Source organism: Zerene cesonia, chromosome 14 (genome assembly GCF_012273895.1).
Source record: "Zerene cesonia ecotype Mississippi chromosome 14, Zerene_cesonia_1.1, whole genome shotgun sequence".
Lineage (NCBI taxonomy): Eukaryota > Metazoa > Arthropoda > Insecta > Lepidoptera > Pieridae > Zerene > Zerene cesonia.
Window position 1 is genome coordinate 1,818,903 of NC_052115.1, and position 20,295 is coordinate 1,839,197.

The window sequence follows — 20,295 nt, forward strand, 5'->3', positions numbered from 1 at the left end:
TTTATGGGTGTCATCGTTAATTTTGGTTTAAGTGCACTATGTAATTTCGTTCCAAATAAACAATTTTGAATTTTGAATTTTGAACCACTCGATGACGTCATCATTACGACTTACGAGAAACACCTCGTCAGCAATCACTACGCTTAGATTGATTGAACTGAATATTAACGTACCCTGACATATCGGATAGTCAATGTAAAATTCGCCGGCTAAAACTTTCGCCTTTTCCATTTTATTACACACATTTATCATCTTCTTCAATATCCATTTGACGCGCAGTATTTCTTTTAAGTTATGGCTATGTGGAAACGTGAATGACGTTTTTATTGGAATAACGAAATAGGTTTTCCAAACGACACATGGCTGGGTTTTTAATTGACTTACTTAACGTGGACTGTATTAATCTCCTTTTCAAGTAGTGCGCGGTGGTATAAGACATATAATCGTTGGCAATTATTAAGATAAATAAAATCAGTCTCCGCCTAACAGGGTGTACGAAGTAGTTAGTTATAGCTCTAGGCACTTCTAGGCTATATTTACATTATATTTAAAAAATTTTCGAAGTGAAAATATTGAAATTTTTGTTTGCCTCAATCTAAAACAAATAAACAAAAACAGCCTTTTTAAATATAAATATACTAGATGCTCGTCCTGGCTCCGACCGGATATTTATATTATGAAATAATAATGAATATATAAAGCAGTAATCATAATATATTATTTATATTATGATTCCTGCTTTATCCCAAGGGAGCAGTTTATCGAGATAAAAAGTATCTTATCACCCAAGTCTGCTCATACCCTGTTTGTATACAATTAGTTTGTATACTCATCAAAATCCGTTCAGTAGTTTCAGCGTGATTGACGGTCAAACATCCAAACAAACAAAGCTTCACATTTATAATGTTAGAATAAAGTACATACGTATTGGTTCAGTTATAAATACTTATTGGGGAGTATATATGTAATAAATCCTACTATCCTACTAATATTATTAATGCGAAGTTTGTAAGGATGTGTGTGTGTTTATTGCTCTTACACGCAAAAACTACTGAACCGATTGCAAGGAAATTTGATAGGTAGACAGCTGGACCACTGGAATAACATATAGGCAACTTTTTATCCCGATATTCCTACGGAATACGGACTTTCGGGTAAAACCGCGGGGCGTAGCTAATTATATATATTGACGACGGGAGTCAAAAAGCTACTGTTCTTATAAGCTCTTAATAACTTATGAAAGGAGTTAATGAAAGTCCGTAAATCTGTTTTAACCGCACATTATAGATTTTAGCCAACGTTTTTAATAATTAATTCCATTGAGCTCTTTGAACAAGGGTTTTAGGGGTAAGGGTTATAATTAAATGGGACGCGCACTTTGAAGCGCCATTGCGAAGTTAGCAAGCTGAGGTAACTTGAAAATTGTTAATGACAACTATCTCCAGACTTCGGGGAACGTTAATATATAATAAGGGCTGCGGTCGGTCAGTGGTTTGTCTTACATTCGACGGGTTGTTGTGATTTATATGATCTATATTGAAATAAGCCGTTGATACGTTTATTATTAAAGAAATAATAATAGTAATAGTAAATATTTACGTGTATGTGTATGTTAGCATCTTAGTACATTTAATTTTTAGTTTCATAGCATTGAATTCCTACTAGTGCTACTTCCTACTGATATTATAAATGCGAAAGTTTGTAAGGATGTGTGAGCGTCTGTTGCTCTTTCACGCAAAAACTACTGAACCGATTGCAATTAAATTTCGTACGTAGACAGTTGGACAACAGGAATAACATATAGGCAATTTTTTATCCCGATATTCCTACAGGATACAGACTTACGCGGATGAAACCGAGGGACGCAGCTAGTGCTTTATAAATGAGACATTTTGAAAGAATAAAAATCCCGCCTGGTGATCAAAATTTTTTATATTCTTTCAAAATTTCTCATCTTTGTACATTCCTTTTTTAATTGGATATGTAAATGGCCTGGTGAAATTGAGTTTTAGAAGTGTTATAATATTAGATTTAACTATGAAAGTTACACTATTGCTACCATTATGATATTATGATGATGCGTTTTCCTATATTTATACGCATTGTGTTAGCGTATTGAAAAGGTGAATGCTGTGAAAATTTTTATTTTGTTAGTATTTTTACAAACACACTTTTTCTACAAAAAGTACTTTTGTAAAAATAGATAAAAACTAAATACGATATGGACTTTATTATCAAGCATACATACAAACATCTAAAAGAAATATGTGCATGAGTTTTGAAATATTAGCTTACATTAAATTGAAGTATAATTGTGCTAAATATCATAAAAACTTTATAAATACGCATCACTTTGATTTGATAAAATTACATTCGGGTCAATTTTCAAATGAGAGTCAAACACAATTCCAACGACAAAACAAAAATATCTATTACGATGAAATATTACCCCCTACAAAGATTATCATCGGACATTATTTTTGAATTTATAGCACTTTGCTTATCCCCGAATTACTTTTTATGATAGTGGATCCCGAATCAGTACTTAACCGAAAGTAATTGAGCTACGGTTATAACAATTAGTCATATTAATCCCGGATAAACAGAACAACTTTGGAAAACTTATCAAGAGGGATAATACAGTAATTAAAAGATAATGCGATGAACGGCGAGACTGTTCAGGGTTTTTTTCTTGTTCAATTTATTGTAGGTACATTGTACATTTGATAAATCAAGACTTCTTAATTCAAATGTTTATTCAGATTTAGAAATCATCAAAAAAATAATATGGATAGAATAAAATAATAAATCAACAAAAAAAGTAATATTCTTCCTTCCTTTTATTCGATTTTACGCGGTGCAATTCAGAAATGCAATACTTTTAATGACTTTAAAACAAGATTTGTTCAATGCTAGCTACATTCCCCGGCTGGTATATATGGTTATATAAATATGGCTTACACTGAGATCGAATGTGAATGGATAAATGACATGTCTAAATGGTGTATTTCATGACTTTAGGTTACAACATAACAAAAAAATTGTTTTTTAACATATATTATACACTTAATACCGAAAATGCTATATGTAGTATATAAAGCTATAAGTTATATGTAGTGGAATAAGTGATATTTAATTCATTCGGGATAAAACTGGCCTACAATTTTAGTGAGTACACGCGAAAGCCAAACTGATTTTGTAATACCTAATAGAGAATTTCCTTGTGTTTGATTTTACGCGATTAGATATTTAGAAATTAAAGACTTTTAAATGTGTAAATGTAAAAATACTCACTCTAAAGTTTCGAAACGTCGGGTTAATTAATATAATGAATGAATCGCGATTAAAAACCGTTAAATATTATCTAATTTCTATACACCATGTTATGCCCACGTTTTGAATACGTCAATACGTCTTCATATGTCCAACTAAATAAAAATATCATTGTCATGCTAAGCTTCAAATTTCACACCTTAATTAATCCCGTAAATAGTTGGCAAGTCTCGATTTAAATAGGTCACCGTTTCGGAAATTTGGTCAGAATATTATTGCTCTGTGAACGAAACAAACAAATGACATTTGTTTACAAGTTGTATGAGAAAGTTTTTCCTCTGAGACCCAATTTTAATACAAACAATATTGCGTACGTGTATAGAAAATGTAGCAGAATGCAATTCCAAATAATATAACGTTTTACTAGCTGTACGTAGCAGTTACAAAAACTAACTTCAAATGCAGCTGGCACTAAGGAAATTTAATATTGTTAAACGCTGCAACGATAAGTTATTATATATAGTATATAAGAATGCTAGTATATTTTCATAATTGTTCATTTCATTGTTGACCTTTCTAAATATAGTGATCAGAATAAACGATTTTCAGTCTGTACATGCATGTATTGTTAACCAATGTTCCCAAAACAGTTCCTTTTTTTGTTATGCTTTCTTTTATCATTTATTTTAGACATAAAGTGCAGTACAAATAAATAAATGTATATTTAACCATTATTGATATTCTATTCCAAAGTTAAATCTAAGACACAGAAATCTCTTGTCGTCGTCACTCCGAAACAGATTAAGGAAATTTCATGTATTTTTTATACATATTCAGTAGGTACGAGGAAAGGTCGTAAACTATATTTCATACCAGGTGATTAGGGTGGTCCTGGCAGGAAAAGGGTCGTCCAGTAACAATGATAAATTTCATGATATCGCGCTCTGTTTATATTAGCGATTGTGATATTTGAAGAATCATAAAAAATGTAATATGGTATCTTTACTCATCTAAAAATTTTCTAATGGTAGGTACTCGGTCTCCTGTCGATAATGAATTGAATCGCCGCTCGAGAAACTCATAATATTGTATTGTAATCTGTGCTAAGCAATAGATTTAAAGTGTTATTTTCATTTAGAATGTTACCAGATATAAAAACTATGATTTCTGTTTTTTTTTTTTATTCATGAAAATATATAACATCTTCATAAATTACCGCAGACTTATTGCTTTAATTGCACCATAAATTAAAAATTAAAACAAATAATCACAAAATTATTTTGAATACAAATTAAACGGAGTACTTGCGGATCAAGCTTCCATAATTGTTAGACACCGCAAACTAAAGTTGGGAAGGATCAAACTTAAGCTCAACTCAGGTAACTTGAAAATTGTTAATGACAACTATGTTAAGCTGCTGGCAAAATCGATATCATGAGTGCAACCTCTTAGTTATGGGAAAACTTTAACTTATTTGACATAACTTAAGTCATTCAACTAAAATAACTTCAGTTAATTTAGTTTCAATACTGTAATAAAGTATATTTTCGATGTTTGAAGAAAGTTTTAATAAGTTTATATCTTAGTTGATTATTTATTATCTTGAACACTTTCCAGGCACTTTAGGTCAATATTTAAACACCAGCGACTAAATTAACTTGTTGATTCTCTTAACAAATGTATTTGAGGTTACTTTTTTTATTTATTTTCTTTCTCAAGATATTTACGCAAAACTGTCAATGTACAATCTGGTATGCTATTCAAACATTATTTCCTATTTAAAAGAGTATCCGTATAATAAACTATTACACAGCAAAAGGTCACCTGTGTAATGTCACGACGGATAATAGAAGACATTTTTAAAATGGTTGTATTAATTATAAAACTAGCTGTGACCCGCGGTTGAAACCGCGTAAGTCCGTATCCCGTAGGAATATCGGTATAAAAAGTGCCTATGTGTTATTTCAGTTGTCCAGCTATCTACGAAGCAAAATAGTATTATTATTCACCAATAGATGTCAGGAAAAAAAAACACGAATAAAACACGAATATGAAATTTTCTAAAAAAAATTCCTAGCTAGATCGATTTATCGCCTCCGAAACCCCCTATATACTAAATTTCATGAAAATCGTTGGAGCCGATTCCGAGATTCCAATTGTATGTATATATATATATATATATATATATATATATATATATATATATATATATATATATATATATATATATATATATATATATATATATATATATATATATATATACAAGAATTGCTCGTTTAAAGGTATAAGATATGAAATTAGACAAATTAATTTTTACCAAAGATTGAAAAAGCAACCCTAAACAATAAAGCATAAGAGTTAAAAAATAAGCAATGACGTCGGGCAATAAATTTACGCCGGCTTCTTTCGCGTGGTCATATAAATTAACGTGGAAATAAGATGTTGCGACGATGTAAAAAGTATACCGTCTCACTCTCTAGCCTCCTTATTATATCCAGAAACAAAAAGGAGACGTTAAACATAGACATAAAAATATATTTTCATATCATCAAATAAACTGTACTATTGGTTAACTCTTATAATGATACCAGAGAGATTTTGAAATATTTTATCTGATATTCAGTGGACATCATACAATTAACAATATTTATGTATTAGAAGACGAAACAATATGTGAATTACGAAATGTCTAAAACAACTGAATTTTACAATTATAATGAAAACAGCATTACAGTTCTTACAATCGTATTCATTACAATATCCTACAAATATAATAAACGCTAAAGTTGTTAAGAATGCATGAATGTTTGTTGATATTTCACACCAAAGCCTCTGTAGGGGTGTGTGTAAATTTGCTACAGAGATAGACTATAGTCTAGATTAAGGTAGGCTACATTTTAGCCAAGCATCATGCGAAACCACATGTTCCAGCTAGTCTCTTATATTTTTCATACAATATGACTACTAAATATTTCAGGTACTACACGGGGAAGGCTCAGAAGATTGGACCCTTCAAATTAAGTTTGTGCAGAAACGAGATAACGGCACCTACGAGTGTCAGGTGAGATTTCATACGATTTATAGAAATATATTTTATACGCATTTTGTGCCACATTTCATATCGTAACATATTTTATGATAAAACACAATTTGATTGTGCGAGACAGTGATATCCGCAATTCTTATTGCATCTTTGTTTGACTGTGTGTGTGGTGTCTTATAAAACATTATAATTCATATTGATTTTACTATAAGCAAGGACAGTTCATGTGTGTGATTTAATGAATAGACATATTGAAGATTAATCTAATAGGTACTGTATAAATGCAAAGTAAAATCAATGTATTTTAATTTATTAATTTTTTTTTAAAGTGCTCTCTGTCGATTTCGTGGATAGATATAATCATCTTATGTATGTATAACCACGTAAATTGTAACAAAAAACATTACAGACAATACCATAGCTCAATCATGAAAGAACCATCTTCTATTTTTCTATGAAAAAGATCACAAACGTCCATGGGGAAAGGTACCACTCCATATTCTGAAATGTTCTATTTTAGTTTTTTTTTCTCCTGATGGTAAACGATGACCACCGCCCATGAACTTTGGCAGAGGTATAATGCCTCTGCGAACGTACGAACGAACGAAGTGTACTACACTTTTAATTATAGGCCAAAAGACAAATGTCGGTTTAAAATCGAATCTAATTAGTCAGATATAAAGTTTAATTTTTAGTTTTTATACCATTGAAATGCTTTTATAAATTAGAAATTTTTTCCATTCTCTCAATAAATTTCTCAGATATAAAGTTGTAAACATGTCTATTTCAACCTCCTTCAAACTCGGTTAAATACGTTCACCTAGTAAACTTAATCTCCATAGATAGGATAAGCATTAACATCACTTACATCCAGGCCACGTCTAGTAACGTCGTAAATCACATGAAGATAATTCAGTGATACTCGATGCTTACCGTCTAATGCCTTAAATCAAATTATAGGAGATGATGCATTATAACGCTGTTACATTGTTCAGCTATTGGATCCATTAATATGCGAGTTATAGCCTGTTTAATGGGGCATGGGACGGATACATTCCCGCTTGACTCACTGGTCAATTTTATTGGATCATCAAATCTTGAGGTTAGAGTGTACCTGCCTTGTTGGGCATGGGCCGGAGGCATGTCGCATCTGTTCCACTGATCAATTTTCTGTACACTAGAAGGTAATTAACGCTCGGGAGCATGTCGGGGCATGCCCTTTTCAACCGACTTAAATAAAGGCGGTGGTCCTCCGTTCGACTGTTTTTTTATGTTTGGTAGCTCGGGAATTTTAACTGGTGAACCAATTATGATGATTCCTTTTTTTTTAATCTGGTGCGTTTCGTGTGCCATTTTAAGTTCTGAAGATTTAAAGGCCGTTTAGTTTTTTTTTTTTTTTTTAACAATTAGTTCTATCTGTGTTATCGAGCCAAAAGACATCTCTGATCAGATACAAAGGAGCTTATGGACATAATCTGTACATTATTTCTATTGAAGAAATTCAGATGAAAAAAATTATAGAATTAAAAGCCTAGATCGATCCTAGATACCTATTTAGTATAGTAATTTATGCAAAATACTTTAGGTCTTTAGGAAAAGACTGTATCTAAAGGTGATGAAATGAAACGCCTTAAAATTTGATGCTCTCTTTCGTTGTTGTTTTATATCTCCCCTCTCTTTCGTATATAAGGTATCAAAATATGAAGTTACCTAAATATTTTACTAAACAACGGGAATGCATTTTTTATGAAATTCACTTACTCTTTGAAATCAAATAATTTTTAACAATGTATTGTCTTTTTCTATCTATCTTCTTTATTCAAAATTGTATCTCAAAGTAAGAACATTATTAATCGTAATAATACTCCATTATCGTAATCAAATCAACGATCTAAAAAATAAAACAATTTTAACATTCCTCTTACAACACTCGTTTTATTTCACCCTTAATACTTCTTTAAATTAAGTCCATTTCAGAAATTCTATTATGACCATTTATTTAGCAGCACTTAATTTTAACAAGTAACCCAAAGGGAGAAAATGCAAAACCATTTCCGAAATAGCTGAATGCATTATGAAACCCTCAATTTTACGAACTTACAATTACGGGCGTAATGTTACGCAGTAGGTACTTACTCGAATTTAACATTTCCTTATGTTTATTTTACCAGTTTATATTGTACTTCATTAACATTGTTTTTAAGACTCAAAATTGCTTGGCATCATGTCAAATATCCCTCACCTGTGTTGGTCAGCCCAAACAGAAGTTAAATGCCCGCCGTGGTGGATTACGGCCTGAACCCTCATAGGAAGCTTGTGTCCCAGCAGTAGAAACATATATGATGATGATGGTTGATCAATTTACTGTAGAAATGCTTCATTTTACAAGCTTTCGCACATACCTATAACTATGCGATCATTGAATATGAACAATGTTTCGGTCGTCCAACTAAATTTTAACTGCAAAATTTTCCACCGCAAAATGCCCATGCGTGGGTACGCTAAACCGCTTTCAAAGTTAAACTTAAATTACCATAGACTTAAGCAAAGTGGATAAAGCGAGATACAATGTTTAAAACGTTATTCTCACTGAAAATAAAATATTCATAACCTCTTGGCCGAAATTATTCAGCATGCATGACCTAGCTCGGGGTATACATTTTAATGCTGTCGGCACACTTCGGCTGAATTCACTTGAGCGCCGACTCCTACTACCATCAAACCATCTCTATTCAATGCACGCAAAGATGTTGGATTATACGGATTTTGTATTGATGAGCCCGCGATTCTTTGGTCGTGTTACATTTGTGATTATTTTAGATTAATATATAACTATTTGTTATACGAGATTTTATTACGATAACGTAGTTCCTAAGTTTTAATGATATGGTTAAATTAATATCTATTTATCAGTTGTTATAGTTCTCTATATTTTTTTTTAAATATAATCAGAAATGTGTCTCTATTAACAATACTATAGTATTACTAGCTTTCGACCCGATATGTCGCTCTCGTAGTAAAGGTAGACAGTCCCGAGGATCCTTTAAAATTTCTGGAATAGAAACTTATCTCTCCGGTCACCAACTAACTTTCTACCAAACACCATCCAAATCAGTTTAGTGGTTTGGACGTAAATAAGACACAGACAGACAGGCGAAGTAACTTTCGAATTTATAACATTAGAAAAAATACCCAGTGTCTCAACGTGACCAATAACTTGAATTTGTAATAATATAGGCACCTTGTAATAAAGTACCAGAAAATATCAGAACCTTCTACAACCTGCGATTTCACTACAACTACCATACTTAATAATTTACACTGTATTACTGTATGTTCCAAACTATTTTAATATTCATAATATAAACCTGCTTTGCGTGTAAGAGTTAGTCACATACATCCCGAACTTTAGCGTTTATAACAGTGATGTTATACTATCACAATTCCCTATCCCTCTCTGGCTAAAGATAAGCGATTATACCAAGCTTAGAATCAATGTTGCATGAGAGATTTCCTTAATAAAATATAGTGTCTAGCTTTCAGTGTTACATTCTACGAACTACTCTGGATTTGACCTCGTAATTCTAAGAAAACTGACGCAAGATTCTATCGACTTGGAATAGATACTCTCACGGATTTCACATGAAATCTAGCATAACATTATTCTAGATGAAGAGGTTAAAATGTGTCAACTCAACGTTTATGTTATTTACTGACTGACAGAATAACAAGATAAGGAACGTATTATGCTAGCGAAAATTTATATTTTTATGTATCATCATCATCATCATCTTCATCATCATCATCAGCCCACTGCTGGGACACAGGCCTCCATTGAGGGTTCAGGACAATCCACCACGCTGGCCAAGTGCGGGTTGGCAGATGTCACATGTCGTCGAACTTTTGATTCTCGGATATGCCGGTTTCCTCACGATATTTTCCTTCACCGTTTCAAGCAGTGGTGATGTTATTTACATGCGCAGATAAATTGAAAAATCTAAAACATACAGTCAACGTCAATTAATAAACTTAAGGGTTCAATTTGGACGTAGGTAACTACATTAGAAATGGTATAATAAAAATTCAGTAGCGAGGTGAAGTGAAGAAAAACTTACACAAAAATTTTACAGATTAAAATACAGCAAATTTCAAAGTATGATCAGATCAGATTGTTGCAATAGGCTAAAACAGACGTTTGTTATGAACATGTAGTATGGGTCACTTTCCTTTTAATAAACCTTATTTCATGTAAAGTTTTTATGATGTTTTAATAATTATCACAAAGATAGTAATGAAATGAAATGAAATATTCTTTATTGCACACAAAAACAATTAAATTAACAAAAAAATTGGAAATGGAAAGGAAAGGGCAAAGGGCGGCTTTATTGCTCAAAAGCAATTTCTTCCAAGCAACCCAAGTTAGGCGGAAGTAATAAAAAATTAAAGATTTGGAAGACAGTGTACACAATAAGAAGAGAAAGGACATACTACATAATAGAACAATGAAAGTACAAAATAAAAAAACATGCAAAAAACAAAAAATAAATAAAAAAAGAACAAAGCAAAGAAATGAAAATAAACACACAAAACCAAAATACAAACAAAAAAAAAACAATGTACTTAAAATGTTTGCAAATAGTGATCTTTTACCATTTTTTTAAAAGATTCCAGCGATTGTGCTTTCCTAATATTAGTTGGTAAGTCATTCCAGAGCTGCACAGCTTTTAGTACTTCAGGAGACGAAGAGTTTTCGCATGAGAACAAGAGAAGAGTAGAATATATTATGTTAATTTTTATTGCAAAGTATATATAACTTAATAATTTTAATATTCACAATTTATCTTTGACTCAAAACAATTATCTTGTGTAATTGGCCCTAAGTCTTAATTCTATTAAAACTGCCTCGCAAAATATCCAAGTATTCGACGTCGAAATTTATTGTAAAATATTTGTAGAGAAATTAATTATTATTGAACTAAATTTTACCGGTAACATAAACTAATTATGATAAACTTCTCAGTAAGATTTAAAGGTATTTGTAGAAATATTTTCTCTCTTAAGACAGATGAAATTATTATATCACAAAATATTAGATAAATTTATTGAGGTAGCCTTTTCGCAGTAGAATATGGGGGTTAAATTGTATATTGATTAAATTGTTCAAATGTTTATTTACATATGATTACTTCAATTTATAACAAATTGAACTGATTCAATGTATATTGATTAAATGATTAAATGAATACATGTACTATATTTTTTGATGCAAGCGGACAACTGAGATTATGGTTGGCCTGATGGTTACGATCACCATGAAGCATTTTCAAAAGTAGGGTTTTTTCAAATGTGTCGCCCGCTTTTTAGTGGCAATAGGCTTATTAACTTATTTACACATTCTTCATTGTTAATAGAGTTAAGTAAATATTAAAAATTACAATCTATTTTTGGATACAGTCGGTGGTCTTATGAGTAAGGGAATAAAGTAATGGACTGGGAAGGAATACGGGCCTCCAATTAAAAAAAGATACAGTACAGAGGCGAGTAGATTATAAATAAAACTACGTAAATAAAAGTATATACTCTAGAGATCAGATTTCGTTAGGCGCTAAAGAATAACAAACAGTATTAATATCTTATAAGAAGCTGGGTATTCTTACAATAGGCAATTTTGTGCTTCGATAGGCAATTCCTTTTTTGTCTAAATGTTGGGTTAGGGTAAGAATATTTGTGTATTCCTACTGCTTTTAATACTTTATACCCAATATGTTAAAGCTCTTGGGAACGCATTTACGATTCATTTTTGAAGTTATAACTTCGTATGGGAGTTGTTTTGTTACGTAACCCGTTACCGCGCCTGTCTATCTGACTCCCCTTTACGTATACGGTTAGATTCGTTTAAGTTATTTTAACTGACGTTCTCAAATAGCGTAATGTTCTTGTTCAGTCAGTACATGTACGTTATACCTGTATGCTTAAAGCTGAATTGAAACGTAATGTATGGCAATGACATTATCATCATCATCAGCCCATATATGTTCCCACTGCTGGGAAACAGGCCTCCTATGAGGGTTCAGGCCATAATCCACCACGCTGGCCAAGTGCGGGTTGGCAGATGTCACATGTCGTCGAACTTTTTTGATTCTTGGACATGCCGGTTTTCTCACGATGTTTTCCTTCACTGTTTCGAGCAGTGGTGATGTTATCTACATGCGCAGATAAATTGAAAAATCAATTTATTTCCTGCACGCTCGCCCGGTCTCGAACCCGCACTTATCGATTTTGAAGTCCGAGGTTCTCACCACTGAGCCACCCCTGCTGCAATGACATTATAATGTGTGCCAATTTATATTGTACCTCATTCATACGAATTATAGGGCCTTTTAAAGGCTAATTTTACATACAAGTTTATATAATAATGGCTCTATATATTATAATTTGTCAATTCGAAATCGATTCCACACTCTTGAGCCAATAGCGATGGTCATAAACCATTGCGCCAAGCAGGTCACTTGTACCATAATTTTGTCGTAATATTTTTTACTGTGTTACATTTTCATAATTGTAAAAACAAAACATATAATATGCCACAATACAAATGCATTATTAAACAACTATCAAGAGTATATATTTTCAAAGCTTTTAATGAATAGCCACTTGTCCCGGATTCGCCCGTGTTGTCTCTGTATTAAAAACATGCCATTTATTAAAAAAGCTTTCTGGTGGTAATATAATTTTAAAAATACAACAACAAAGAAAACAAGGAATCGATTCCTATTGACAATATTAGTCTAGATAATTTCATAGACTAAAAAAAGAGAACGAAGCTGCAGGCTACAGCTAGTTTATTTATTTCAGCACTTCCATTAGTGTGATCCAAATAACACTTCGAGTTCACTTTACTTGTTTGCTCTGCTAAAGTGAATTGCGCTACATTAAATGCAACTACCAAGAAAATTCTGTCCTTTTTCTTTGGGCTGCTGTGGCTCGGTTTTTATATGTTCACTAATTAGTTATTTGGCTATTTCACTTATATAAGAAATGTAGTTTGGGAAAGTAAAACTATTAAAAAAACTTTTGTCATAGTACCTGAATATTTCGACTCTTAATTGAATGTATGGGTGGAAGTTTGTTATTTAAATATGCAAAAACAGATGATTGGATCTAAATGAAATTTGGAACACAGTCTGGAGTAGCACATTGCATTTTTAACGGGGAGTCGAAGCTAAAAATATTTATTTCAATACGCGTAATAAATGATAAATTTTAATATAATTAGATCTTTATAAATTGTGTATATAGTGGATAATGCTTTATATTATAAACCTAGTATCCTTGTCCGTAAAAGATCATAATAAAATACTTAATAAATATGATTAAAGTATATAAATAACTTACTGAAAATAACTATAACGAAATTAGTATTTGCTCAAAAAATGTTCATATGAAATTATTTTGATTTTATAACGGGATCGGGGATGACAGTTCATTTATATTTAGTCTTATCCACAACCATATTAAATATAAATAAAAATAATATAAATATAAATGAACGACTCAAATTTTAAACACATTTAAACAAACAACCCAATTTATTATCCGTGATATGTCATAGTATTTTATGAGGCGACATTATATCGACGTAATAACTTTTAACAAGTTATGAAATATATAATAAAATTCATAATTTGTACACATCGAATTATATTTTATTATTTCTTTATTGTCATCGTCGGTAATGGAGCTGATGGGTCGACTTATGGTAAGCGCTACCACCATGAACGTTTGCAGACCTTTCGCATCTACAAATGGATTACCGATTTAAAATGGAAAGAGATAATGAAAGAATTTACGAAAGGATAACAGAAGGGAGATATAGGGTATGGGGGAGGATAGGGGGTAATGGTCCGAAGGGGTCGCGGACGAATTTTAATCAACTCCCGTGGCCCCTTCACTTAAGTGGCTCGACGGAACACAGTGGGGTTTTGGTCGGTAGGAATCCGACATAACCCACGGCTTTATCTCCGGAGGCCGTGGGTATCTATGCAAGATTTCCCCACTTAAAAAAAAAAAAGGGGTAATGGTACTGAAACATAATATTTTAATATGAATTGAATTAAATTGAATTGAAAAATTGATAATATTATATCAAATATATTTGTAAGCAGAAAAAGCCTGTTTTTAAGCAGAAGAAATCCTTAAATAAAATTTCCTCGTTTCATATAGGGATAAAGGGGAGTTCCCTTTACCCTCTTTTCATCACCTTGTGGGATTTCTCAAAATCCTGTCTTCGACTGCAAAGATTAAAAAATCTATTCAATTTTAAATGAATGTTATCATCGTTACCCTTCCTTTAAATTGATATTGATAGTTAAATAAAAACAAAACAAATGACATTGAATTGTAACATTCAATACCCGTAAGGTGCTCATGGTTTGATGATGATTTACGTTCACTTACGAGCTGCGTTGTAACTTTCACTATCATAGCTCCTTTAAGTATGGTTTGCAAGAGTCGAGCCAAGGGATCTTTTGTTAGACCCTTGCGCGATGATTCATGATACCTTATTTGCTGAAGGGCCTGCCCTTTTACCCGGGGCTGACCAAAAAGATTCCTTTATTTCAAGCCGATACGAATAATTTCTTTATGTAAATAGCCCTGTGCCATCTCGGAGCACTAAAAGATTCAAGAGAAAGCTTCCGAGAGACTTTTTCGTTTTATATCGTATCTTGTAAAAGAGTCTGAATTCGCTAGACCTTTATATGGAGTGCGTATTGTTTTTGTTGGCTTTGTCATTTAAGAGAATTGAGGTAATTATTGTGTTTTTCCGGAGATTTCGATAACATAGTGCTAATTACGTGTACACACGTAAAATACACTTATAAAATAAATAACTACGGTGTAAACGTGAATGATTTTTTTTTGAATTGTGGAATAGAACTACGCATGTAGAACAATAATAGATTTTTATTACATTTATACATGCCTTAAGAATATTTGCTTATTTTTAAACAATGTTGTCAAAGCTTTCTAATATTGAGAATTTGTAAATTTGCAAATGTCAAGTATCATAAATATCTAACAGAAAGTAATCATCATTACATCAGCCCATTTACGTGCCCACTACTGGGACGTGGGCTTCTTACGAGGGTTCAAGCCATTATCCATCACGCTGGCCAGGAAATGGTGCCGGAAGTCCGTTTTCTCACCCTTCCTAGTCCATTCCTTTTTTCCAGTTTTAATCCTATTTTTATCCCATAAATGTGGGCAGCGCATTCGCAAATTTTCATGGGGGTTGGTGATTGCTTACCATCAGGCGAACCATCAACTCATTTCCCCGCTATGACATTAAAAAACATGTCATCGAACACACAGTTTTCTTCACGATGTTTTTCGTCTCCATCTCGAGCAGTTAATTGAAAAATCTATTTTATTTATTCTTGTCCGGTCGCCTAGTTTCGAACCACTAACTTTCAACCTAACCTGACCTAACCTCTGAACCACCACTGTCCTTAAAGTTATCTCAACACATTACAAAAAACATACCTACTCAATGACCGTAACAAAAAATGTTCACTCCATCAGAATTATAAATAACCACGCAATGAGAATGTTACGAATTTGTATTCCACCGAAACTACCCGTTATGTCCCACCACGCACAATTCGCAAGTTTTTTACAAAACGTAACTACCCCTCAACTATAGCCATTTACAATAGCGATGCCACAGTATGTATAATGTTGCTTGTATTCGAGTCACGTAGCCAAATGATTGTTTGCGTATTACAACTGCTCTGTGGGATGTTTGGAGAAGCGATTTTGTAGAAATTAAGAAGACGTTACGAGAGATTAAGTTAAATGTGTGTTACCTATGCTATATAGTATGGAGACGACAATGCAACAATAAATTATTTCAATGGCTGGTCAGACAGATACTAAAAATCAATTAAATTAGTCGTAGTAGTAGTAAAGTTTAGTCAGAAAATATTATTATTCTTAGTTCATATGATCTTATACAAAACACCTATAGATAGTCAATAAGCGAAGCCGCTTGCGAGCCCAGTCCTATAAAATAGAAGATTTTAATATTTTATATCATAAATTCCAGGTGTCAACTCGTACCGGGATAGTGTCCCACTACGTGCGGCTCCAAATAGTTGTTCCAGAAGCATTCATCCTGGGCTCTGGTGAACATCATGTAGACCTGGGCAGCGTCATACATCTCATATGCATCGTTGAAAAGGTTTGTCTAGACGTTTTTATATTTATATGAGACTAGCGGCTTTCATGAAAAAAATTCTAAACAAGTCTCTATAGTCATTCATAACTCGGTTAAGTGGTTTTCGCTTGACAGAGTAACATACATACATAAATCTATGTTCAAAGACATTCCCAATATACAATAGGACGATTGAATTGTTATAGGCCCAAGTTGTAATTTGTATAAATTGACAGTTATTTGCTATCTATTTGTAGAAGTTAATAATTACCAAATTAAGTCATTTAATTAGGGACAGCCATCGATTAAGCTATAACAATAAATTATTGTTAGTTGTTATTAAGTCTGTCAGAAACAAGATTAATTGGTAAATCAATAATCGAAATATGGTTTTCTATCATTATAAAGGTAAATCAAAGAATTAATATTATATGCAATTTATATATTCCGTAAGGTAATTATGAAGACTTGGAAGATTACGAAATAGCAAAAATTTTATATTCATTACTTTTAAACTACTGAACAAACTGAGAAGTTCAAAGCTTGTTCTCATAATGTATTCTACTTTTCTTTAAAGTTTTATAACCTTAAATATTAATTATTATTCATTATATTCTGTAACCCAAAGTGTAATAGCGCGCGTGGTTAAGTCTGAATAAATATTATATGTATAGTGAGTTATTTAAATTTTTAATTAAACTTTGTAATATAAAACATTACGTAAGCTTTTGAACACTAGCGATCCGCCCCGGTGTCGCCCGTGGTACTTAGTATACAGCCTATTATAACACTCAGAGATTAAGTACATACCTATTCAACGGTGTAAGAATTTCTAAAAATAGTACCAGTAGTACCTAATATTAGCACGTTCATACTAACAATATTCACGTACAATCTATATTTGTATCTTTTCGAGCTACTATTATTTACGTCAAATAGACAAATAACTATATTGATTATAGTTTAAAAAAAATAAAAAACACGCTTTAATTATAGAATCGACTAAAATGTCTCACTTGTTCTCGTACACTGTTTACGTAAAGAAATTATTTAATCCTGGCAATTATGGTAAAACGGATATTAAGATAAACTCATTAAATGTACAAAAAAAAATTTCATTTAAAGTGGGTCAAAATGTAGTCCACAGGAATCGGTTACATAAAAACATACAGGTGAAGTTAATAAGACGTATAAATAAAAACAAAATCCAGTATTGAACAAGGTTTACCCATATTACATACAATATGGCACCCGTACTGCTAATATATCTTTCGTTGTATTTCAGGAAGTTTTCTAACTACCCGATACAGCACATAGAATGTTCAATATCTGAGCTATAATAAATTTGTCACAAGTTGACATATGAAATTTAAAAATTCTGCAATATAATATAACTAACTTTAACCCGCGGCTTCGCGAGCGTTAATTCGGAGTAGTTTAATAGATGTTGTTATACATATAAAACTTCCTCTTTAATCACTCTATCTATTAACAGACACCCCACCAAAATCCGTTGCGTAGTTTTAAAGATTTAAGCATACGCAGGGACATAGGGACAGAGAAAGCGACTTTGTTGTATACTATGTAGTGATTGTATTATATTAACAATAAATGATTTAAAAATAAAAAGGTGCTTTATAGTTAGCCAACTTACCAATGTCTTACAAATATCATGAAATAAACAATGATCTTAAGAAACAGTGCGAAAGGTAGCTAACTACTTTGATATTCATTTTCGTTCTTACGCCCTCCCCAAGGAACGACCCTTCAGTTAAACATTAACACAGTTATTTAAAGCTACGTTGAATCGATACATCCAGATTCCAGTTGGATGCGGGCAATCATCCGGCTGGATGGTTACACCTCTGTAATAATTAACTACGATATTATGTGTGTTCATTTGGAACTCGGTTCAGTGTACGTCCTTAATTTCAGGAATTAGATGTTTTAATCAATATAAATTTTAATTTGTTCATACTAAGTCGTAATTTCAAATAGTATATATGAGTGCATGTACTCGACTTACTATTCCTTGTAAATATTGACTCACCTAGTATTAGTCTGATATCGCAATGTTTAAAATTTATGCTTATACGAAGCTGAAGAGTTTGTATATTTGTACGCCCTAATATCTGGAATCACTGTACCGATTTCAGAAATTCTTTGGATATACGTGATCCCTGAGTGCTAAAGGTCATATCTACCTCAGATGACACAGGGCTTAATTTTTTTCTATGATAATCTGTAAATTTTTCAGATTTTGTTTTTTCATTCGTATAACTTATTTATTATTATATAATTACAGAGCCCAACCCCGCCACAATACGTGTTCTGGTACCACAACGACCGTATGATCAACTACGACGCAACACGCGGCGGTATCACCGTGGAGACCGAGCCGGGTGCGCGCACGCAGTCGCGCCTCACCGTGCGCGGCGCGACGCTGCGAGACTCTGGGAATTACACGTGCAGTGCGAGTAACACCGAACCCGCGTCTATACACGTCTTCGTTTCGGAAGGGAGTTAGTATTTTGATATAAATAACGCTACATAGATTCTGATACAATACGACGCTACACGCGGCGGTATCCGGGGATAAAGCCTTGCATCTCGCCTCACATACGGAAAGTTACATCATCTGCTAACAAATACATATGTATGCTGATTGATAAAAACAAAATCAAAGTAGCTAATAGTTGACATGTATCAAAGGTTATTAAATATAAATATATAATAAAAATAATACAATATATAAAGGGTATATATAATTAATTTGTGTAATTACCAATCAGGACGTTGCAACTTAGACGATTAAAACCTTAAAGCTAGACCCCCTTAAATTATATTCTCTCGTATTTCATATTATCCCGCCACATCACACTCAACTGACAGTTGACACTAAAACATTTTCAGGCAACAAGATGGCCGCCATCTTACGTCGCAACACGAGCGCAATCCACGGCATCACATCCAGTGTGACTTGTATCCTTCTGCTCGCCTCCGTGCTGATACACTTCGTCCTGCGATGACGGTAGACTGGCAGTATCGCTGGATAGGTATAGACTATAGTTAAATTATACTGCATTTCATGGTAACATAGAATCGATGTATGGTCAACTTGAAATTTAACACCAGACTTGGTAGTACGAAAGTTCATTCATTCGTTTGAAAGAAGTTAGTGAATTAATTATTAACATTCAAAATTGAGTTCAAAGGTTTTATTCCATCATTTTGTATACCTATGGCATTAAATGCAATTTACAAATATTTGAAAAATATGAAGAATACAGAACAAAATCGATCATTATGTGATATACTTTTGCTTATTTCAGTTTCAAAGCGGGTGTCCCTTTTATAACAATAAAACTTTAAATGTAAGTACAGTATTTTAAAGTTCAGGGTGGTGTTTGAATGTTTTAAAATATATTTTATCTTGAAATGCAGGTTTTAATTAATGCATTATTAATATTCTGACTGAAACTTTTGGTTTTAAAACTAGCTTATTTGTTTTTTCCGACTGTTCATACATACCGACATATAATTATATTCGCCCTACAATGGTATACCTATACATGTTATTACAATAATATGTCTGTATATATAATAGTGTGATTTAATTTTTACTTATACAACAAAAGCAACTAACTAAAATGTGTATTAAAAAATCCTAATTCCCATGTGTAATACACATCAATAGTTATTTAAACAGCGAAGAAAAACACATAAATGATTTTTACTTTATCATTGCAAATTAATAGGC

General features: G+C 32.5%; 1 protein-coding gene across 1 annotated transcript in view; it reads left to right on the forward strand.

Annotated features, from left to right (window-relative positions):
- LOC119831719 (hemicentin-2-like) overlaps positions 1-20,117 on the forward strand; it is a 250,092-nt gene extending 229,975 nt beyond the window's left edge. The window contains exons 6-9 of the mRNA XM_038355194.1: positions 6,254-6,337; positions 16,425-16,559; positions 18,841-19,057; positions 19,449-20,117. Coding sequence (XP_038211122.1) covers positions 6,254-6,337; positions 16,425-16,559; positions 18,841-19,057; positions 19,449-19,564 — 552 coding nt within the window. The 3' untranslated portion in view covers positions 19,565-20,117. The remainder of the gene's footprint in view (positions 1-6,253; positions 6,338-16,424; positions 16,560-18,840; positions 19,058-19,448) is intronic.
- Positions 20,118-20,295: the final 178 nt, after the last annotated feature.